Here is a 17,735-nt window from a genome sequence, read left to right as displayed (position 1 = left end):
GTTTAAAACTCTTAACTTTGTTTATTACTATGATGTTCTAGTTTGAAAAAAAGGGAAAGATTTGCCAAGGACCCATATTTGCTAAGGAAAGTATTGTCTTTGCTTATATACATGTAATTTTGTTCAATATAAACCTTTGAAATTTAAATCTATTTGATATACTTTGCAAAAAAAAATTGATATGAACCTCAATGAACATCACATTCTATATGAACCTCATGATAGCAACAGTATTTCTTGCAAAAGAAAAAAAACAATCTGTCTCATTTTCCTGTATGAAGTGCATGCTTATTAAGGGAAAAGCTGTAACTTCATCATTGGTTGCTATTAGCTTTTACCTCATAGCTTAACTATGTACGAAACAACAAATTAATGTTGGCAAGAATTTAACAAGAACCCAATCCACTCAAACACAACTCCCTTTCGGCTCTATATATCTGACTTTCACATCCCTCTTTCGCAATTTTGTTTTCAAGTCTTTTGATTTCGACACCTTTGCCTGTTGGCATTGCAAGCACCACATGAATTGCTTATTGGACGAAATACTAGCTAGCTTATTTTAGGTGGTAACGCACTCGATTTCACTAATATTAGGGTGGTGATTTCAAATACGTAGACCAAGTAGCAGATTTAGTGGTTGATAGAAATTATCATTAACCTATTTCTAGTCATTAATTCCAAAAAGATTCTTGAAGCTGCCATCTTCAATTCTTCACCATTGCACTTGGAGCTACTAGTTCTGATATTGCATCAACAAGTTATTGACAAAGATATAAAGGGAAGATATATTGATGTCCAACATAACCATCTTATTTATAATAGTGAAAGTGAAAAAGAGTAACTAACGGGGTTGGTTGAATTGGTAAGAATTAAATACTTTACTTGAAGATCTAAGTTCAATTCCCACCAGCAATCTTCTTATAAATCCAATGTAAGTTCTTTTTAGGAACTAGTCTTTCCAAGTGAACAATAAAGAATAAACCATTGAGTCATGAGTCTATTTCTATAATGCGCCCCAATAAAATGGAGAAAAAATTTATAGTAATTAATCTTCCGAGCTAAATATGGTCATGGAAACTGTATCTTTCATGTTCACTCTTTTGTCACTACACAACTCTAGCCAACATTTGGCACAAGGAGAGATATAAATAGTTTCTTACATTTCAAATAAGCCGCATTGCATTCATGGACATATACATAATAGCTAGAGAAATACTAATATGCCTATAAAAAATTTTTATTTCATGTCTAAACAATTTGGATTTTATTTTTTTATGTAAAAAAGATCGTTAACCTAAGAATAAAGAAAAGGGTTACAGGAGCTGAGAGATTTGAATTCTAAATCTATTGAATATTATTTTTTAAAGATAATTGTATGAACTAATTAAATTAAATTTCAGGTTCAGATTTTATTCTTTTAAAGATGTATATCTATTCAACACTAAAAACCAATCAAGTTAATATTCAACATAGAGATAGCATTGTAATGTGAAAATGGAAACTGGAAACCATATTATATAGAACTTATATATATATATATATATATAATGATTTTCGACTGACACGAAAACTTTTATCTCTTAAAAATGGCCATCAAATAAATTTCAATCAGTGATTCCACAAGTGCAGATGGTCGGAAAAATAAAATCTTTGATGCAATTGCAAAGCATGATGGAGTAGGCCTTTGATGTACAATACATGCATGCATAATTTGGTTGAAAAAATGTTGAATAGAGAAATAATTAAGTAGATTTCACTATATGTTTGAGAAAATCAAATTTCACAAGTGTGCTAACAAACTATTCAGCCAAGTTCATTATTCATAAAGAAACTTAGGAGGAAGAGGAAGGAGAAAAAAAAGGACCATCAAGCATCCACCTCCAAATGAAAACCAAAATTTCTTGAATGCTTATTATGAACAAGTAATGTGAAGGGAAATAAAAAAAGCTTAACTGTGTCGTACACTTGAATCCAACTTAGTCATTTCCTATCTTCGAATGATCAACTTTCGTAATTAAATTACTAACCTTTTCCAACAAAATCCTATGGATACGTATATAAGATGACATCATAAAGGTAATGCTTTCTTAATCTTTTTTTTTTCTCACAAAGGGTCCCTATTTGTAGAATTTAAAACATATATATTTATACCTAATTACATATATATTTAGTGTAGACAATAACTCTTTTTATTATAAAGAAAGTCTTAGCGTGAAAATAGAAGAAAGAAAAATTGTAAATAGTAAGATTTAAATACAAACACGTTGAATATTATAAGAATGATTACGTAAATTAATTAAATTAAATTTTAATAAATCATCTTGAGCTCTCTTTAAAAGGACGAAGAAGGTCCTTTAGCATCTATATATCCTATGTTAATCCAAAATTAGTAGCATTAGTTCTACCTTTATTGGCTAAAACACTCCCATTAGGTGAACTTTTTTCACTTAAAACATAAAGGGGATGTCTCAATTATTCTTTAAAGCCAAATGTTTAATGATGACCCAACCTTTGGGCAATCATAGATGTCCTGTCGGCCAAATTGATTAAGAAAATTCCCCCTCCCATATCTTTATACATATTTGTTTCTTTGATATATATATATATATATATATATATACATCTATTTCATCATTTTATGTTGGGTGTATTTTCTTTACCTCTGAAGTATATATATAAGAATTCCTAATTGAGACAATGTTTTGGAAGGACCAAGAAATCTATTCTCCTCATTCAAGTCTAATTTCGTACCTGAAAATTACACATTTCTCTGCTGAAAGGCTCGTGTGAGTGTAATTAATATTTTTTTGGTCGATAAGTGTAATTAATTTTGCTGATCGAATACTTTCCTCTTTCTGGACGGTTGACAGACAAATCACAAACTGACATGACAAATAAGGGAAGTGGAAGATGAAACCCACAACTTGAGTATGTATCGATTAAGGTGTTATAATATTTATAATTAAAGTATCACATCATATATATATATATATATATACAATGGAAATCTAGTTAATTGAAAGTGCTTGTCTGCCATATTTTCTACATCGAAATGACAGCACAATGAGTAGCTAGCTCTGGTAAATCAACACATGTATATATTATAGTTGACCATTTTCCGGCCAGTGAAGAACTTTCGATATCAAAATCACAGAATAAATAGGGAAGACAACGATGTTTTAAGTAAGTATTCTATACTAATTAAGATCAATCTTTAAGGGCATGTAATATGTTATTAATCTTTGCTCCTTATTTATGGTTCCGTGGTGGATTGTGAAATTAGAAATTGTAATTTGTTCTTTATGGTTATGTTTGAAAGAGTTTGTGTTAAAATGTGTAATTTTGCTCTTTTTTTTTTATGTAGTATTTAACTGCTGGGGTGTTCTTTCATTGCATGTCCACGATTCAGATGATCTTAGTTGCTTAATTTGCGTTTGTACTGAAACACTATTAGCTAATGCTAGCGTTGTAATTTTTCTATTGATTTAATAAATTTTGGCTTAAAAATTTTTTTAAATTGATGTTGTTCTTTGTATTGATTAATTTCCAGACGGTAAAGCAGTAAGATTAAAAGTGTCAACACAAAAGAGAGAGGAGAGAAAGGGGAAGTCAGAAAAACAACGACTGGCAGAGCTAGAGGTGAGAACAGACTACCGTCTGCAACAAAGCCATTAAACAACTATAGTGCATTTGTGCTAGACAAATCTGACACATGATCCTCATGTAAAGTTCTTTCCAGCTCTTTTAACAGCAGTGAGCGGAATTGCCAATACACCCATTAAAGAATTGGAAAGAAAACGGGCTTAATGGCAAGAGAGATACAGAGAGATGAAGACAGATAAACTGCTAATATATATGGTTTTGCATACATGAATGTTCAGGGTACATAAAAACCATGAGCAACTAGATGCTCTCAGTTCCACTTAGGCAAAAACTGCTAGTACAATAATCACTCCTAGAATGACTTTGTTTAGTACTGCTACTACTACTGCTACTAGTCGAATACTGTGGATACTAACACTGTTTGCATCAAAAGGAGATTCAACGAATCCCCAAATCTCTAAAGCATTAACAGTTTTCACCACTCCAGCAGCAAACAGAAAGCATAGAAAGGTAATACTACCCTAAAAAATATACTATAACAGATGGCAAAAATAAAGAAAATACCCCACAAAGATCAAGCAAGTAGCAATCAGGGAGAAACATTTGGTCACATGTAAACTGCTTGCATATGGGGTTTTGCTGATGCATATTTAACTTGCACCTGGTGGTGGTGGTGGAAGTGAGAGAGTGGGAATTTGTTGAGCTAGTGGTCGCTTACGCTTCTTCTTCTTCTCATAGCTAATCCCTCGTGCTTTTGACTGCAAATCACGAACCTCACGAAGATAAAGCCTCACAGCTCGTGCCCCAAATGGATTTGTTTCAGGTTTTCCTCCATTTTCTTCAAAGGCAGCTCGGAGGCGTCCGATGAGAGCATCGAGGCTACCCCAGGCTTGACGGAGTGGGCATGGGCAAGGGGCCGGAGGGTTTGGGTGGCCATAGAAGGGGCAGATCGGGCTGTGGACTTTGGTTTTGCCAAATTGGTCAAGGTAGCGAAGGAATTCCATGACGTTAGCTCCACTACACCTGGAGAGGGAAAGTGGAGGCCTATGATTCTTCAGGTACTGCCCAAAGGTGTTCCAGTCACGGCGCTTTTGGTTCTCGTAGCGGCTTGAGGTTGAAGAAGACGAGGATGCAAGCGTAGTGGCACCCTTATTGCTTACGTTGATAAGGGTGGCGTTTCCGGAGTTGAAGCTATCCATTTTTCGAATTGAATCCATGGAGAGAGCACAGTTTTTAATAGGTCTCGTCTACAACTATAAAACTCTTCTCGAATTTTATCAAATTAGGAATATAAAAAAAAGGTGTGTTGGTCTTTGCCGTGATGGTGTGGTCCTGATGTGATGCTTCTCTTCTTTTGCCCTTTCTTTCAACAACTACCGATCCGAACTAGGGTTTCCCTTCCTTGTGGGGTGATGATAAAAACCCTTTTTTGAGTGACCATAAGACAGTCCTAACAAAGAAAAAAGAAAGAAATAGAGAGAGAGATCGAAGTTGAAATGTAGACAAGTGAAAGAACTGAAACTTTGGTGGCTTGTTATAATTCTTTCAGCTAGCTAGCAGATAAGTCTACTTTTCAGGCACATGTCGCTGTTGATATGAAAAACAAAACAGTCAAGAAGAGAACAAAAAATAAAAAAAAATTAACAATAATAATAAAGAAGGAAAAACCCTGTTGATCTTATTGATTGATATTAAACACAAATTTCCATTTTTGAGGAGCTAGAATGGAAGTGAAAAGAGCAGCCAAAAGAAGATTTTGGAGTTTGAAATACTAGCAGAGATAATGGGAATAGACAGTTTTGGCAGAGTTTTTTCTTTGTTTGGAACAATACTAGAAAACCTTGAAAACCTTGAAAACCTTGAGGTGTTGTTTTTGTAGCAGCAGCAGAATTTAGTTTTTCTGAAATCTATTATTAGTAAATGGATTTGGATATTTTTGCTATAAAAGGACGAACAAAGAGAGCTATTTTTCTTTGTTAATGGGTTTGTATCATTGTGATTACATTCTTGGGAGAGCTCCGGCTAGGGGTGGTGGAAATTAAATGCAAAACGGCAAAGAGTGATGGGCAGTAGGTTCTGATGGAGACAGGAAAAGGTTTTTCAAGGGTAGTAGTTTCTTCAAACCCTGTAGTTTGGAATGACAGTTCCTTCTTCATAGACCACAATACCCTTTGCCCAATTTTTCTTTTTCTTTTTTTTTTTCTAAAAAATAAAACCTTCTATTTTCTTTCACCTGCGTTGGGCCAATTCTCTCTTATAAATACTCTGAAAATAATTCATATAAGTTCTCCTCAAAAAGTTACAAATCCCCATTTTCTTTCTCTTTTTTATTGAATTTATTTCAGAAATGGCCAGTGGGTTTTTTTTTTTTCTTTTCTTTTTTTTTGTAAAATAAATTTATATATATATTCTGCTAATTAATCCATCTCTTGAATTAATGATAACCGATTTGCTGTTATCAAATTAATAGTAAGGAAACCTCTCAAAAAATTTGCTTAACAAAGATATTAGCCTATGATATACGGTTTAATTATTGGAGTATGACTAAACAAAGATTGCATGTTTGAATCGATAATAGGTATTTGAATTTTTTATATAAATTAAACAATTTTAAAAAATATTAATTACGTATGTTAATCAAAATTTTAAAAATTATAAATTTAAAAATATTTTTGTATATAATATATTTTTCATTTAAATAAATATGAATCGAGGCTAAGAATAAATTAATTTTAAAAATATATATAAGGAATCTTTAATTATTTCCTCTCAATGTGATTTGATCGGGGATATGTCTCAAAAAAATAAGGTAATTAAAATAGAATTGTTGAGGATTAGTATTAATTATTGGGCCTTTGGAGTAAATTGGTCCAAAAGCAAATTCACTAAAACCCACCAAAATCAACAATAACCTATATGGTTTATAAACATAAACCAAAAAAGTTGAAGGGTTTGTTTTGGAATTATAATATCAATGAACCTACATTGATTAATGTTTTAAAACATATTATTTGTGGTTCGTTTTATATTTGATATATGCAGTTCATACTTTTTTTCCTGATCATCTGCTTCTAAAATCATAAAGATTGCCATAGCAAGAAAAAATTTCAAACTTTATGGGATTACGTGATTTTACACATTGATTCCAAGCAAAAATGAGGATATGGATAGTCAGTGTATTACTATTAGATAGCAAATTCTTCAAAAAAAAAAAATTCAAATAAGATAAAATATAGTATGATGGTGACAATATATGATTATTTAAAAAAAAATTAAGTTCAAATCATATGTATTGTAAGATTTTGGCCTTACTTGATAGAAAGGATGAAAAAGAATAAAAATGAAAATCTTGTTAATTTAATGATTAAAATTTATAATTATTTTTTTATTTTAGTAACTTAATCATTAAATTAAAATTTTTTTGACCGTTATCTTTTTGTTTTTTTCTTAAATATTTCCTATCAAACAAGTATTTAAGAAACAGTACTGAAATTAACAAAATCGGAAGGACATTGGAGCAGCCTCATATAAATTGCATTAAATCAAAGCTGTTATAGGTTGTAAGGCTACATTTATGAAGCGCATTAAAGATCGGTCGCTTGGAACATTGCACAACAAAATAAGGGTATCGATTTTAAATTTAGTTCAATTAATTTAAAAAATATATTTAATTTATTTAATATTTAAAATTTAAAATTTCTTCCTTTTTTTTTTTTTTTTACTTTTAAATCACCACTTCTTTTATATAAAAAACAAAACAAAGCTCTCTCTCGGAAATAAATTTGTTTCTATTATTGTACTAGCAAATACTTGTAAATATTGGTAAGTTAGGCTCCCTCTCCACCAGACAAAAAAAATTTATGTCCAAATTTAATATATACTGATATATTAAATAACTGATTAATTTTATGGTTCGGCTTAATTTATTCTTTCTTTTCTGTTAGGTAAAAACGCAAATGCTTCCAATAACTGAGGAGTCCCATAACCTAAGAAGTTAGAGGTTTGAGAACATTGAAGGAATGAAAAGTTCTTAATGTTAGAAACTGAAATTCAATCTTAAAAAAAAAAAAATTTAAAAGAAGTGACTACATTGATTGAATTAAATCTTGAATTTATAAAACGATCATATTTAAAAAATTATTTCATTCGTTATTTTATTCTTTGTATATAATTTTTTTTATCAAAATAAGATATTTTTACGATAATAAAATATTTTTATCTTTAAATTTAACTCGTGCATTTAAGTGTACAAGTTTTATATTTTAAGCTCGTGTATGTTTGATTTAAAATTTAAATTTTAAATATATTAAAATTTTTTTTTAAAATAATTATATGAATGAACCGAACTAAGTTCTAAATTCATATCACCCAGCAATTTTGCGTTACATATATCACAACTTTGGATGTGATGGCAAATGGACGCATGACATATTGCATCATATTTAAAATGTTACAATACCAAATAAAGGCATGATCATAAACTGTGATGTTAAATTAGAAGAAAACAGTGGATTGCTTGTAGTTAATAGATATGATTATATCCAATAGATAATAGGTGGGTTGGAAAATTTGTAAACTACATTTTTTATGAGCAGTCAACTGACCTTTACAAGGGCTCCACTTATATTTTTAATGTCCTTAAGGGGGACAGGTTAAACAGGAACTAAGATAGTTAAGACACACATATTCACCATTATTGAAAGCCTAAAAATGAATTAAATTATTTAGGTTATATTTAATATATAAAATTATTGATGACATAGGATAGTAATTATTTTATATTATATTTGATTTGTATATAAAAAAAGAGATAAAAATTATAAGAAAGATTAAAATCTTTTTAGCAAAAAATTATTTAGTCCTTATCGAGTGAAAATAATTATTTTTAATTCATGTGATTAAATTTACATATTTAATTATATTTTTAAAAATTATATTAATAATTTAAATTATATAAACTTCAACAAAAGATAATTTTGATAAATAAATAAATTATTATATCTTAATCTTTTTATATATCAAACAAAAAAATAATAATATTATTTAATTTTATTTTATTTATAATATTATTTTATTATATTTTATCGTAATCTTATACATCAATTATAATCTTAGTACTTGCAGCTTTTTTTATTGTGACAAAAAAAAAAGAAAAGACCAACATGGCATATTCATGCTAATGCTAATGAAAATTCTTCTTCAACCCTCCTAACCAAAATATGGGCAGATAGGACAAAAGAAAGTGAGCACTTAATATTCCTTCGCATGCACTAATAGATATTGGCTTAAGTCGCAAGGAATTTTGACATAAATAAATTTATTTAAATTAATTTGAACAAAAAATTTATGGAATAAAATTTAAAAATTTTTTATTGTTTAAAAAAGATATTTTTATTCTTATGCTCATATTATTATATAGTATTTAACTTTAAGTAAATCAAGTGGTTAGAAATTATTCATATCTTAACAAAATCTTTATTTACTCATTAAATAATTAATAAAATAAATTTCTGATTTGTTGAAATCCAAAATTTTAAAATGTAATTTTAAAGAAACAAGACAAATGGAACTATAGTTTTTCACTAGCATTTTTGTCAGTGAAATCTTTGTCTTAAGAATTAGTATTTAAAGAATAAAATAATGTTTGGTGATAAAATTATTTTATTTTATTAGTAGTAGCCTGTGACATGCACATTCTCCATTGCTTTGTTCTTGTAAAAAATACAAACACACTTTCTTCCCTTGTCAAAAATTTAGCACTCACCTCTTAAAAATAATTCTAGAATGCACATTTGAGTTTTATCAGTGATAATTTGTTGAAATCATCTCGAATGTATGATTTGTAATCATTTATCTTAAGCTGTAAGGTATAACATATCTTATCCCAATCTGAGAGATTGAACAGCCTATTTATCCAAATTTTATATAACAAAAAAAGAAATCTAGAGTTATGTATTTTTGTTATTATATTTTCTTTTAAGTAAAATACATGAATTTTCAAGAAACCTAGGAGCTTATGCCTTATAACTCTATATTTACCTAGGCATTTAGAAGATAATTCAATCAAGTGCCATTTTTTTATGCAAAATATAATACTTAATCACACTATATGTATCCATAAACTCAAATTTTCTATGGTAAAAGTTTCTTGTCATGATGTAATTCATCAATGAATTAATTAGGCATAAGTATAAAAAAAAACCCTTTAAACTAAAATTAAATAATCATTAAAGTTATATCTTTTTGTTGTAATTAAGTAAAATTTTAAATATTTATTTTTAGTTTTTATTAAACAAAAATTGATTTACTCTCGACATTCATTTCTGTCCAATCAAAGATTCAATTAAAAAAAATAAAAATTTAAAATTTCTATTATTTAAAAACAAATGTTTGAGGTCTAGTTGATTGCAATAAATCATTGTATACAACTTCAAAAAATGAAAATAATGAGAATTAATTTTTTAAATATTATTGTACTTGAAAAACAAAGAAATTATTCAGATTTCTTGGGATATATATACAAACCATGAATTTTTTATCAGGGAAAAATTAATGATACGTAAATCGGCCCACTAACTTATAACCAGCCTTCTATACATAACAACCAAAAATATTTTTATAGGTGAATGTGAAGTTTTTAATTCAAGTCCTACTCATAAAGAAAAAAAATTATTTAATAATATTATATTTAAGGAGATATAAATTTATCAATTTTTTTCTTGGTACTGCAAGTTATTGAAACGTTGCTTTAAGAGGATATAAATATCTGTACACTAGCTCTGTTAGTAAGTTATTATATATATAATTGATGAGAGGGGACCAAAATTTATTTTTTATCACGACACAGGCCGCTACTGTTTGAGAATAGGAAAAAGATTTTAAATACCGAGGTTTGAACTTCATATTTCTTAAATATTTTATTTTTAAAATATAATTATTTGAATCAATTAAATTAAAATTTGAATTCATATCAATATAACGCTTAGTGATTAATAATTGATAGCTCACTCATGCTTTTATCGTTTTCTCAAACATTTTAGTGTTTTTATCAACAGCTCACTCATGCTTTGATGATTCCTGTTTGGGGGTAGGAATAGTTTAGCTAGAGCCGGCCTGAATGCTAATGATTTTACGTCTAAAGTAGGGTTTTGAATTCAGAGTGTATGAATTTACATCTTGCTTCCTGTGGATATTTTTTCATCCAAGTATGAATCTGTGAGGTCCGGATCTCAAGTTTCTAACGTTTGACACGAAAGAAGACTCATCGAAAGGTCAATGGGGGGATCAAAGTAAGAGATTCATGAATAAGAAATGATCACACCCAGAGATCAGTGAGAAGCAGAGGGTGAAAGGACATCTATAACACAGGGAACAGCAACTACAAGGACTCAAGTATTGTTAATCAAAATACAAGCTGTTGTGTAATTTGGGCCCATGCATAACATGAGTGGGCAAGGGCCTGCCTTGGGTACTGTCTTTTTCTGAACAGTGATACCTGTTGGAGTAGGACTATGCTCTGCAAGTTTCAGGTGTCAAACACAACGGAAAACAAAACAAGCATGGAGCTTTGTATTATCGTTTAATTTGAGCGACAATTTGATGGCATATGTACAATATATCTACAAAAATAAGAAATAAATCTGTTGTCACATAAACTAAAACAAAATGAAGAAAACAAAATGAAAAGCTACACTCAATACTATGGCAATTGGCAAGCTAAGTTATAAGGAAAATTACGCAGCAAACTATAAACAACCCACCACTTCCTGGGACAGCTTGCCCTATTTCCCCACCCCCTAGCCGCCTTTTAAGAAAGGGATTAAAAGGAAACAAAGAATAAGGTTCACAATGCTAATGCATATAGCTGGAGAGCTAAAGAAGGTATGAGAAGAGAGCTCCAAAAGAACCAATTGAGGGAGAACAACTTACATGGAGTAGGATAAAAAAATCAGAAAAGAAAATTGTAACAAAATTTGTCTGCTTTCATGTCTTGCCCTTCCCCGTGGCACCTTCTCTCTGATTCCGGAAGTGACCGAGAAGCTGTTGTGCCTGCAACAATAAAAAAAAAATATCATGTACTATCTCATGTTCATCCAGAAAATTTCTTTAGATTCAAAAGTAATCAAACATGCAATTAATAAGTAATCACCAATTTTAAGGTTTAATGAGCTTTACAAGAAAACCTCATGCCTTTCTGGATGTCCCTACTTTCCACAACAGGTTTTGGAAACATGACAAGATTTTTCCCAACCATTATAATTTAGTTACAATAAGAATCAAAATGCTAGGTCTAATTTCTGATAAATAATTGAACAAGTAGTAGAACCCCTCAATAGTGTTCACTACACAAAATAAAAGCAATATAATTACAATTCAACTTTAATGGTGAAATGACACCAACAATATATAAGGAATATAATCACAATATGACTTAGAACATTGAGATCCCAGATATAGGAGCAGAAAATGCAAGGGCTGTAGCACCATAACAGAAGAAGAGAAAAACACTAAGCTGCATACCTTTTCCTTTGCTCTTGGTGTGCCAGACTGAGACAATGCGACAAGGGGTGGCACAACCCCTTCTTGCAAAACCAGGGTACAGAACTTAGGACTATTAAGGCATAGTTGCAGCAATACAGAGGCAGCATTTTCCTTACCCCTCCGTGATCCTGATTCAACAACTTCAACTAGTACTGGGATACCGCCTTCTCGTACAATTGCCAAGCGCCCTTCCCCAATTGTTGAAAGGTTCGAGAGAAGAGCAACTGCCTTGTCAACCATCCCACTATCAGGATCCATTAAGTCAATAAGGTATTTTACCGCACCTGCTTGAACTATACGCGCCTTATTTTCATGAAAGATTGATAAGTTAAATAAAGCAGTAGCAGCATCTTTTTTTCCTCTCAATGTTCCAGAGCCCAGAAGATTCACCAAGGCTTTGACAGCACCAGAACGTCCAATCTTTGCCTTGAAATCTTCCAAGACAGAAAGACTGAACAAAGCTGCCGCAGAATTTTCTTTGGCTCCATCATTTCCAGACTTTAAAACATGAATCAGTGGCTCTATTGCTCCAGATTTTGCAATCATAGCCTTATTATCTTCATTAATTGAGAGATTTAAAAGGGCTGTAACAGCATGCTCTTGGGTTAGCTTTACTTCTGAGTATAACAGAGAAAATAATGGTGCAATAGCACCACAGCTACCTATAATTATACGATTGTCCATATTGTTTTTTGCAAGAAGGCGCAATTCTGCAGCAGCTGTAGTTTGGACTTCATTTGATAGGCTTTGAAGGTTGTCTACTAATCTCTTCACATGGGAACTTGTGGTCAAATCATCATACCCTGATCCAGAAAATGAAATGGAGTATGCTCTGTTATAATCATGGTTTCCATTGACTGCCTCTTCGATTTTTGTTTCAGAGAGCTGCAACTGTTTTCCCGTTATCCAGGGAGAAAATCCAGATTCATTTGTTGAAGGAAAAGTTCCAAAGCCCCCAGGTGAAATTTCAACTAACTCATTCGTATCATGTTTCTTCCACCTCCTTAAAAAGTCATTTGAAGCAGGAGGGGCATAATCAATACTGGAAATTTCACTCGAGGCTGATTCAGTCCTGCTGTGAGCATATGACTGATCAGGGGATTGGTGGTCATACTTGTCAATCTCCCTGCTTTGGCATGCATTGCATTCTCCGTTAAATCTAGATGGGATGTCAATCTTCTGCTTCTCTAAACCATTTCCAACTTCAACAGATGATCTTGATGTGGAACTACTACTGTTTGCAAAGCAATGGAAACTATCAGCATGGGTTAAATCTTGAGAAGATACATGATTTGAAGGAGAAAAGATTGAGACAAGTTTTGTATGCCCAGTGTTATTGGAAAGTTGTAATTTATTTTCCTCACACCACCTTGCTACCATAGCTTTGACCATGTAATTTGGAATGAGATTTGCATGTGTGAGTGTCTGACGGGTCATTGGGCAATTGGTCAGTCCACTATCAAGCCACTTTTGGATGGAAGTCCTGTCATAAGTTTGCCCAGAAGCCACAATAACAGGATCCAGCATAAGTTCCAACGATAGGGGACAAAGGAAGTATGGCGGTATCAGAATGCCACTTGAGGGTTCAAAGCGCTCAATTTTAAGCATATAATCATGTATATGGGAGATGAGATCCACAACCTGATTGATTTGATCTAATTTCCCTTTCGCATTATTGACTTGCGCGTTCATTCTCTCTTTTTCCACAGCCACAGTTTCTTTTAACAATTCCTGGTTTGATGTCAAGTTTAGTGATTTGATAACTTTGATCAGAACATCAGTGCCGGGACTAGCATCGTCTCTTTGACTTCTCAAAGCTTCTCCCATATTTTCTGATAGCCTCTCCTGCTTCAGACATTCAATTTCCCGCATACAGTGCTGAAACAGTTGAACATCAATCAGTCTCACTACTCAAAGCCAACTCAGCACTGATAAAGTAATAGAAGTTGCCATCCAGCTGCCTTAACAATTTCTAAAAGGAAAAGAACATTTGTAGAAAGAAAACAAATAGCATTTTTGTCATCCAAACATAGAATAAAGAAACAAATTTGATTTTTTCATACCTGCACACTGGTTATATTTGAGTTGGATGGTGACGACTGCAATGATCTATATAATATGTGACATATCTGAAGTGAAGAGCTTTGCATTTTTATCAGAAAAGGTTCACTCTGAAGAACCTGTAAATGTTTTTAAAACATATAAATAAAGAAATATGATAGCAATAGAAGCATGAAAATCCAAGTTCTTTTACTCAAGAAAGAAAGGTATGCATAACACAACCCAACATCCAATATTCAAGCTTCTTTTTCTTTTGGGAGACCGGCCACACAATAAGTGAAAGTCCTCCTCTTCGGCCCTTCCCTTCCCCCCAACCCCCAATCCTCCCCATGATGAAGGCATTTTTTGAATCAGGTCCATGGTATACCGTCAAAGAACTATACCAATTAGGATAGCTGGCACATTACTTATTCATTTTACCAAATGCTACATTTCATTGCAAGAAAAAAAAATGAGAAACGAAATGACTTTCTTGCAACTGTCCTTATTACCGTTAAATTTGACTGTTACATTTGCAAGAATTAGATTTTCTCACTATCTATAACAAACTGGTTTACATTTGCAGTCGTATCATTCAAGTTTTCTTCTATAAACTATAATATTCTACAAATTAACTGAAACTTCACAGAATCTCGGTTATCAGGCAAATTTGTTAGATCCTTATAGTCATTATGCCTAGCATTAAAGAGACTGGGCATCCATCCTATCAATGGTTTAATCAATACAAATCTAAAATCTATTGTAGGTGCTCTTTGGTTCCTATCCAAACAGCATCCAAATTGGACTGAATTGATGGAAAATGGTTTCCCAAACATGAATAATAGAAAAAACATGATAACTAAAAACTAGAATATGCTCAAAGAACACTGGTATTGCAACAGATAATATTTGAAGCAATGCCACTAAAATGAAAACCAAAAAACACAGACAATCAACTGGAAGGAAATCCTTGTTTCTAGCACCATTTTTTTTAGCTACAATTTCACCAAAGTGAAAATCTATTCAGTAAAGATTAAAATTAGACTTACACTGTGGATTTTGCTCATCTTAGGACACCAGCTCTCCATGAATTCTCGAGCCTCATTAACAAGCATGTCTAACTCTTCACACTCTTTATATAGAATTTCATCTGAAGGTATCTCGCAATCATTAACATCATCAAGCAGCGGTTTTAAAAGTTTTAAAACAACAATCATATTCCTATAATCCTTTTCAATAGGAAAAGCTTTTATTGTCTGGCATGATACCAGATGAATAAATCGAGAAATACTGTTGATAAGACATCTCACAGAGGTTGTGTCCATCTGACCTGTGTTTAATGCAGCGTATCAGAATTAAAAATAAATACTTATAATTGAAAACAGTATAAAAACTTTTCAGGCAAAATCTTTTCATAAAGTAGAAGAGTGCTCTCTTGATAAAACTTAAGTTTTCATCTTTGTCAGTGTTATTTATTCACCAATGCAGTGGAACTTTATTTTTTCCACAATCTAAGGAAACCCGCTTGACTAAATTTCCACTTTAAAAATAAAATATCAGAATTTAAAAAATTCAGTGTAAGCAAAACGTTTTTTTTTGACTAATTTGCCTATGGAAGGAACACACATCTATTGTTGCTGAAAATATATTATTGACTAATTCCATGGCATTTTCCATGTTGACTTTTTCCCATATGTTCCAAGGAAAAGTTAGAGTAGCTTTCCAAAAAAAACGTAATATAAAAGAAAATAAAAGATAAGACCAGGTTTCCACAAATTAATAGTAGCTTGGTGAGTAAAAGAGGGGTTTGACTAATGGTTTCTATGAGAAACAAACACAGGCAACCATTGTGATCTTGGAGAGCAAAAGAAAAGAAGCTACTGCAGGTTTTATATGAAAATATTTTCATAGTTTATTTGGTAGTGAAGAAGCTTGATAAACGTGTAAAGTCTAAATGTCTAATATACACCTCCATAAATGATAGACCTCCATTGTTTCTTAAGAGAGTGAAAGAGACAAAGTTAAAGAATTCTTAAACTTCAATGATGAAAAGCTTGATAAGAGTTTGAAGTCCAACAACATCAAAAGCTTAGTTCAACAGAATTACCATAAGATCCAAAATTCCATCTTCTTCAACTTAGTTTTTGGCGACCCAAAAAAGGATATTATGTAAATTCACTGAACCAAGAAAAAAGAGGTTTTTTTTTTTTTTTTTCTTATCATCAATCTATTAGAAACATAATTCAGAAACCATCCACACTTGAGAAACCCCAAAAAGAAAATTCACATGAAAGCAGAGTATTTCCAGTGCTTAAATCCAATTCAAAACAGCACCAGCACTTCTTATGATTAAAAACCCACCAAAATATTACACAAAAAATGAAAAATCTATTGAGAAATCAACATTTAAACCTACAGGGGAAGCAACTTTTTAACATTGAAAGCATACCTCTTTGTTGAAGTGGGTTTAAGCTGGTGAAACAAAGAAAGCACAGATCTTGATGGACATTTGAGCAACGTAAAAACTCTAATGAAAATAATAAAATATTCAACCTTTAAGCATCAAACATTCAAGCTCTGCTCTTTTTTTTTTCCTCGGCAAAGCTGCAGCCTGCATGAGAGAGAGGAGCAAGAAATAGAACTGGAAAAACAAAAGGGTAAAATACAGGAACGGAAAGAAAAGAGCGAGTAAACTGGGTAAGTAAATTGGGTGGGGCCCTGTTTGGTTGAAGATTTGTTGGATTACGAGGAGAAAATTGATTAAGAGTGGGGGAGACTTGAAATCAATTAGGATTAGTATTTAATCAAGATTAGGTGAAACAAAAAGAAAGACAAGTCAACGGCTAAAGGGTTGTGTTTTTTTTTTTTTTACCTTTTACTTTTTACTTTTTAACTTTTTTATTATATTTTATATTTTAAAAACTTTTTTAATTATATTTAACAATAAAATTCAACATACTTAAAAAAATAAAATCCAACAAGATTATTACAAAGAAAATGTAATGTACTATGATTACTATTCAATAATAATAAACTAAATTTTATACCTTTAAAATGGTTGTATTAAAAGTAAGAAAAAAATTTATATTAAATTATAATTTTAAATATTTTTACATCACGTATTTTTATTTTTACGATTGACCTTAATTTTAATAAATTTTCAAATACCCCATTTATCCCTATTTTTTTTTTTTATTGTTGCAATGTTTACGATAAATTGATCACTTTCATTTTCATAGGTTAGTGGTTAGGGAATAATCCTCGTGTCTTTTCGAAAATGAAATAATCTTGTAAAATAATATGATGATGTAACAAAAATTTTTTATCATTCATTCAAATGAAATGTAATTAACTAATAATTAATGAAATAAGGAATTAAAATTTCAACTTCCGGATGATGATAGCAATCCGACGTTGATATCCTCAAAATAATTACTATATAATATTTAATAAAATGACTGTAAAACAAAATTATAAAATATATTTATTAAAAAGTTTATTTTATAAAAAGTAAAAATCAAATCATCATTTATCAGATGATCTTATGAATG

General features: G+C 31.1%; 1 protein-coding gene and 1 pseudogene across 4 annotated transcripts; both read right to left on the bottom strand.

The window, feature by feature from the left end:
- Positions 1-3,722: 3,722 nt before the first annotated feature.
- LOC111283668 (protein LIGHT-DEPENDENT SHORT HYPOCOTYLS 3 pseudogene) lies at positions 3,723-5,801 on the bottom strand (annotated as a pseudogene). Its single transcript, XR_016341043.1, has one exon. The product of XR_016341043.1 is annotated as a protein LIGHT-DEPENDENT SHORT HYPOCOTYLS 3 pseudogene (transcript).
- Positions 5,802-10,730: 4,929 nt separating this feature from the next.
- On the bottom strand, positions 10,731-16,835 carry LOC111283389 (U-box domain-containing protein 3-like). Of its 3 annotated transcripts, XR_002689370.2 has the most exons (6): positions 16,634-16,835; positions 15,234-15,514; positions 14,208-14,324; positions 12,124-14,022; positions 11,533-11,652; positions 10,731-11,222 (listed from the first exon to the last, which is right to left on the bottom strand). XR_002689370.2 is itself a non-coding variant. In XM_022871903.2 (5 exons), the coding sequence occupies exons 2-5, from the start codon at positions 15,507-15,509 to the stop codon at positions 11,587-11,589; spliced, it is 2,358 nt and encodes a 785-aa protein (XP_022727638.2). In that variant the 5' UTR covers positions 15,510-15,514; positions 16,634-16,835; the 3' UTR covers positions 11,440-11,586. The 3 variants fall into 3 exon arrangements, 2 of the variants coding, with proteins under 2 accessions (XP_022727638.2, XP_022727641.2); XM_022871903.2 differs by lacking the exon at positions 10,731-11,222 and having other exon boundaries at positions 11,440-11,652; XM_022871906.2 differs by lacking the exon at positions 10,731-11,222 and having other exon boundaries at positions 11,440-11,652; positions 15,234-15,334.
- Between the last annotated feature and the right edge of the window lie 900 nt (positions 16,836-17,735).

The sequence above is a fragment of the Durio zibethinus genome, chromosome 3 (assembly GCF_047325235.1).
Source record: "Durio zibethinus cultivar Kanyao isolate XHJ-2024 chromosome 3, ASM4732523v1, whole genome shotgun sequence".
NCBI lineage: Eukaryota > Viridiplantae > Streptophyta > Magnoliopsida > Malvales > Malvaceae > Durio > Durio zibethinus.
Note: the sequence above shows the minus strand (reverse complement) of the source record. Positions and strands in the feature narration are given on the sequence as shown.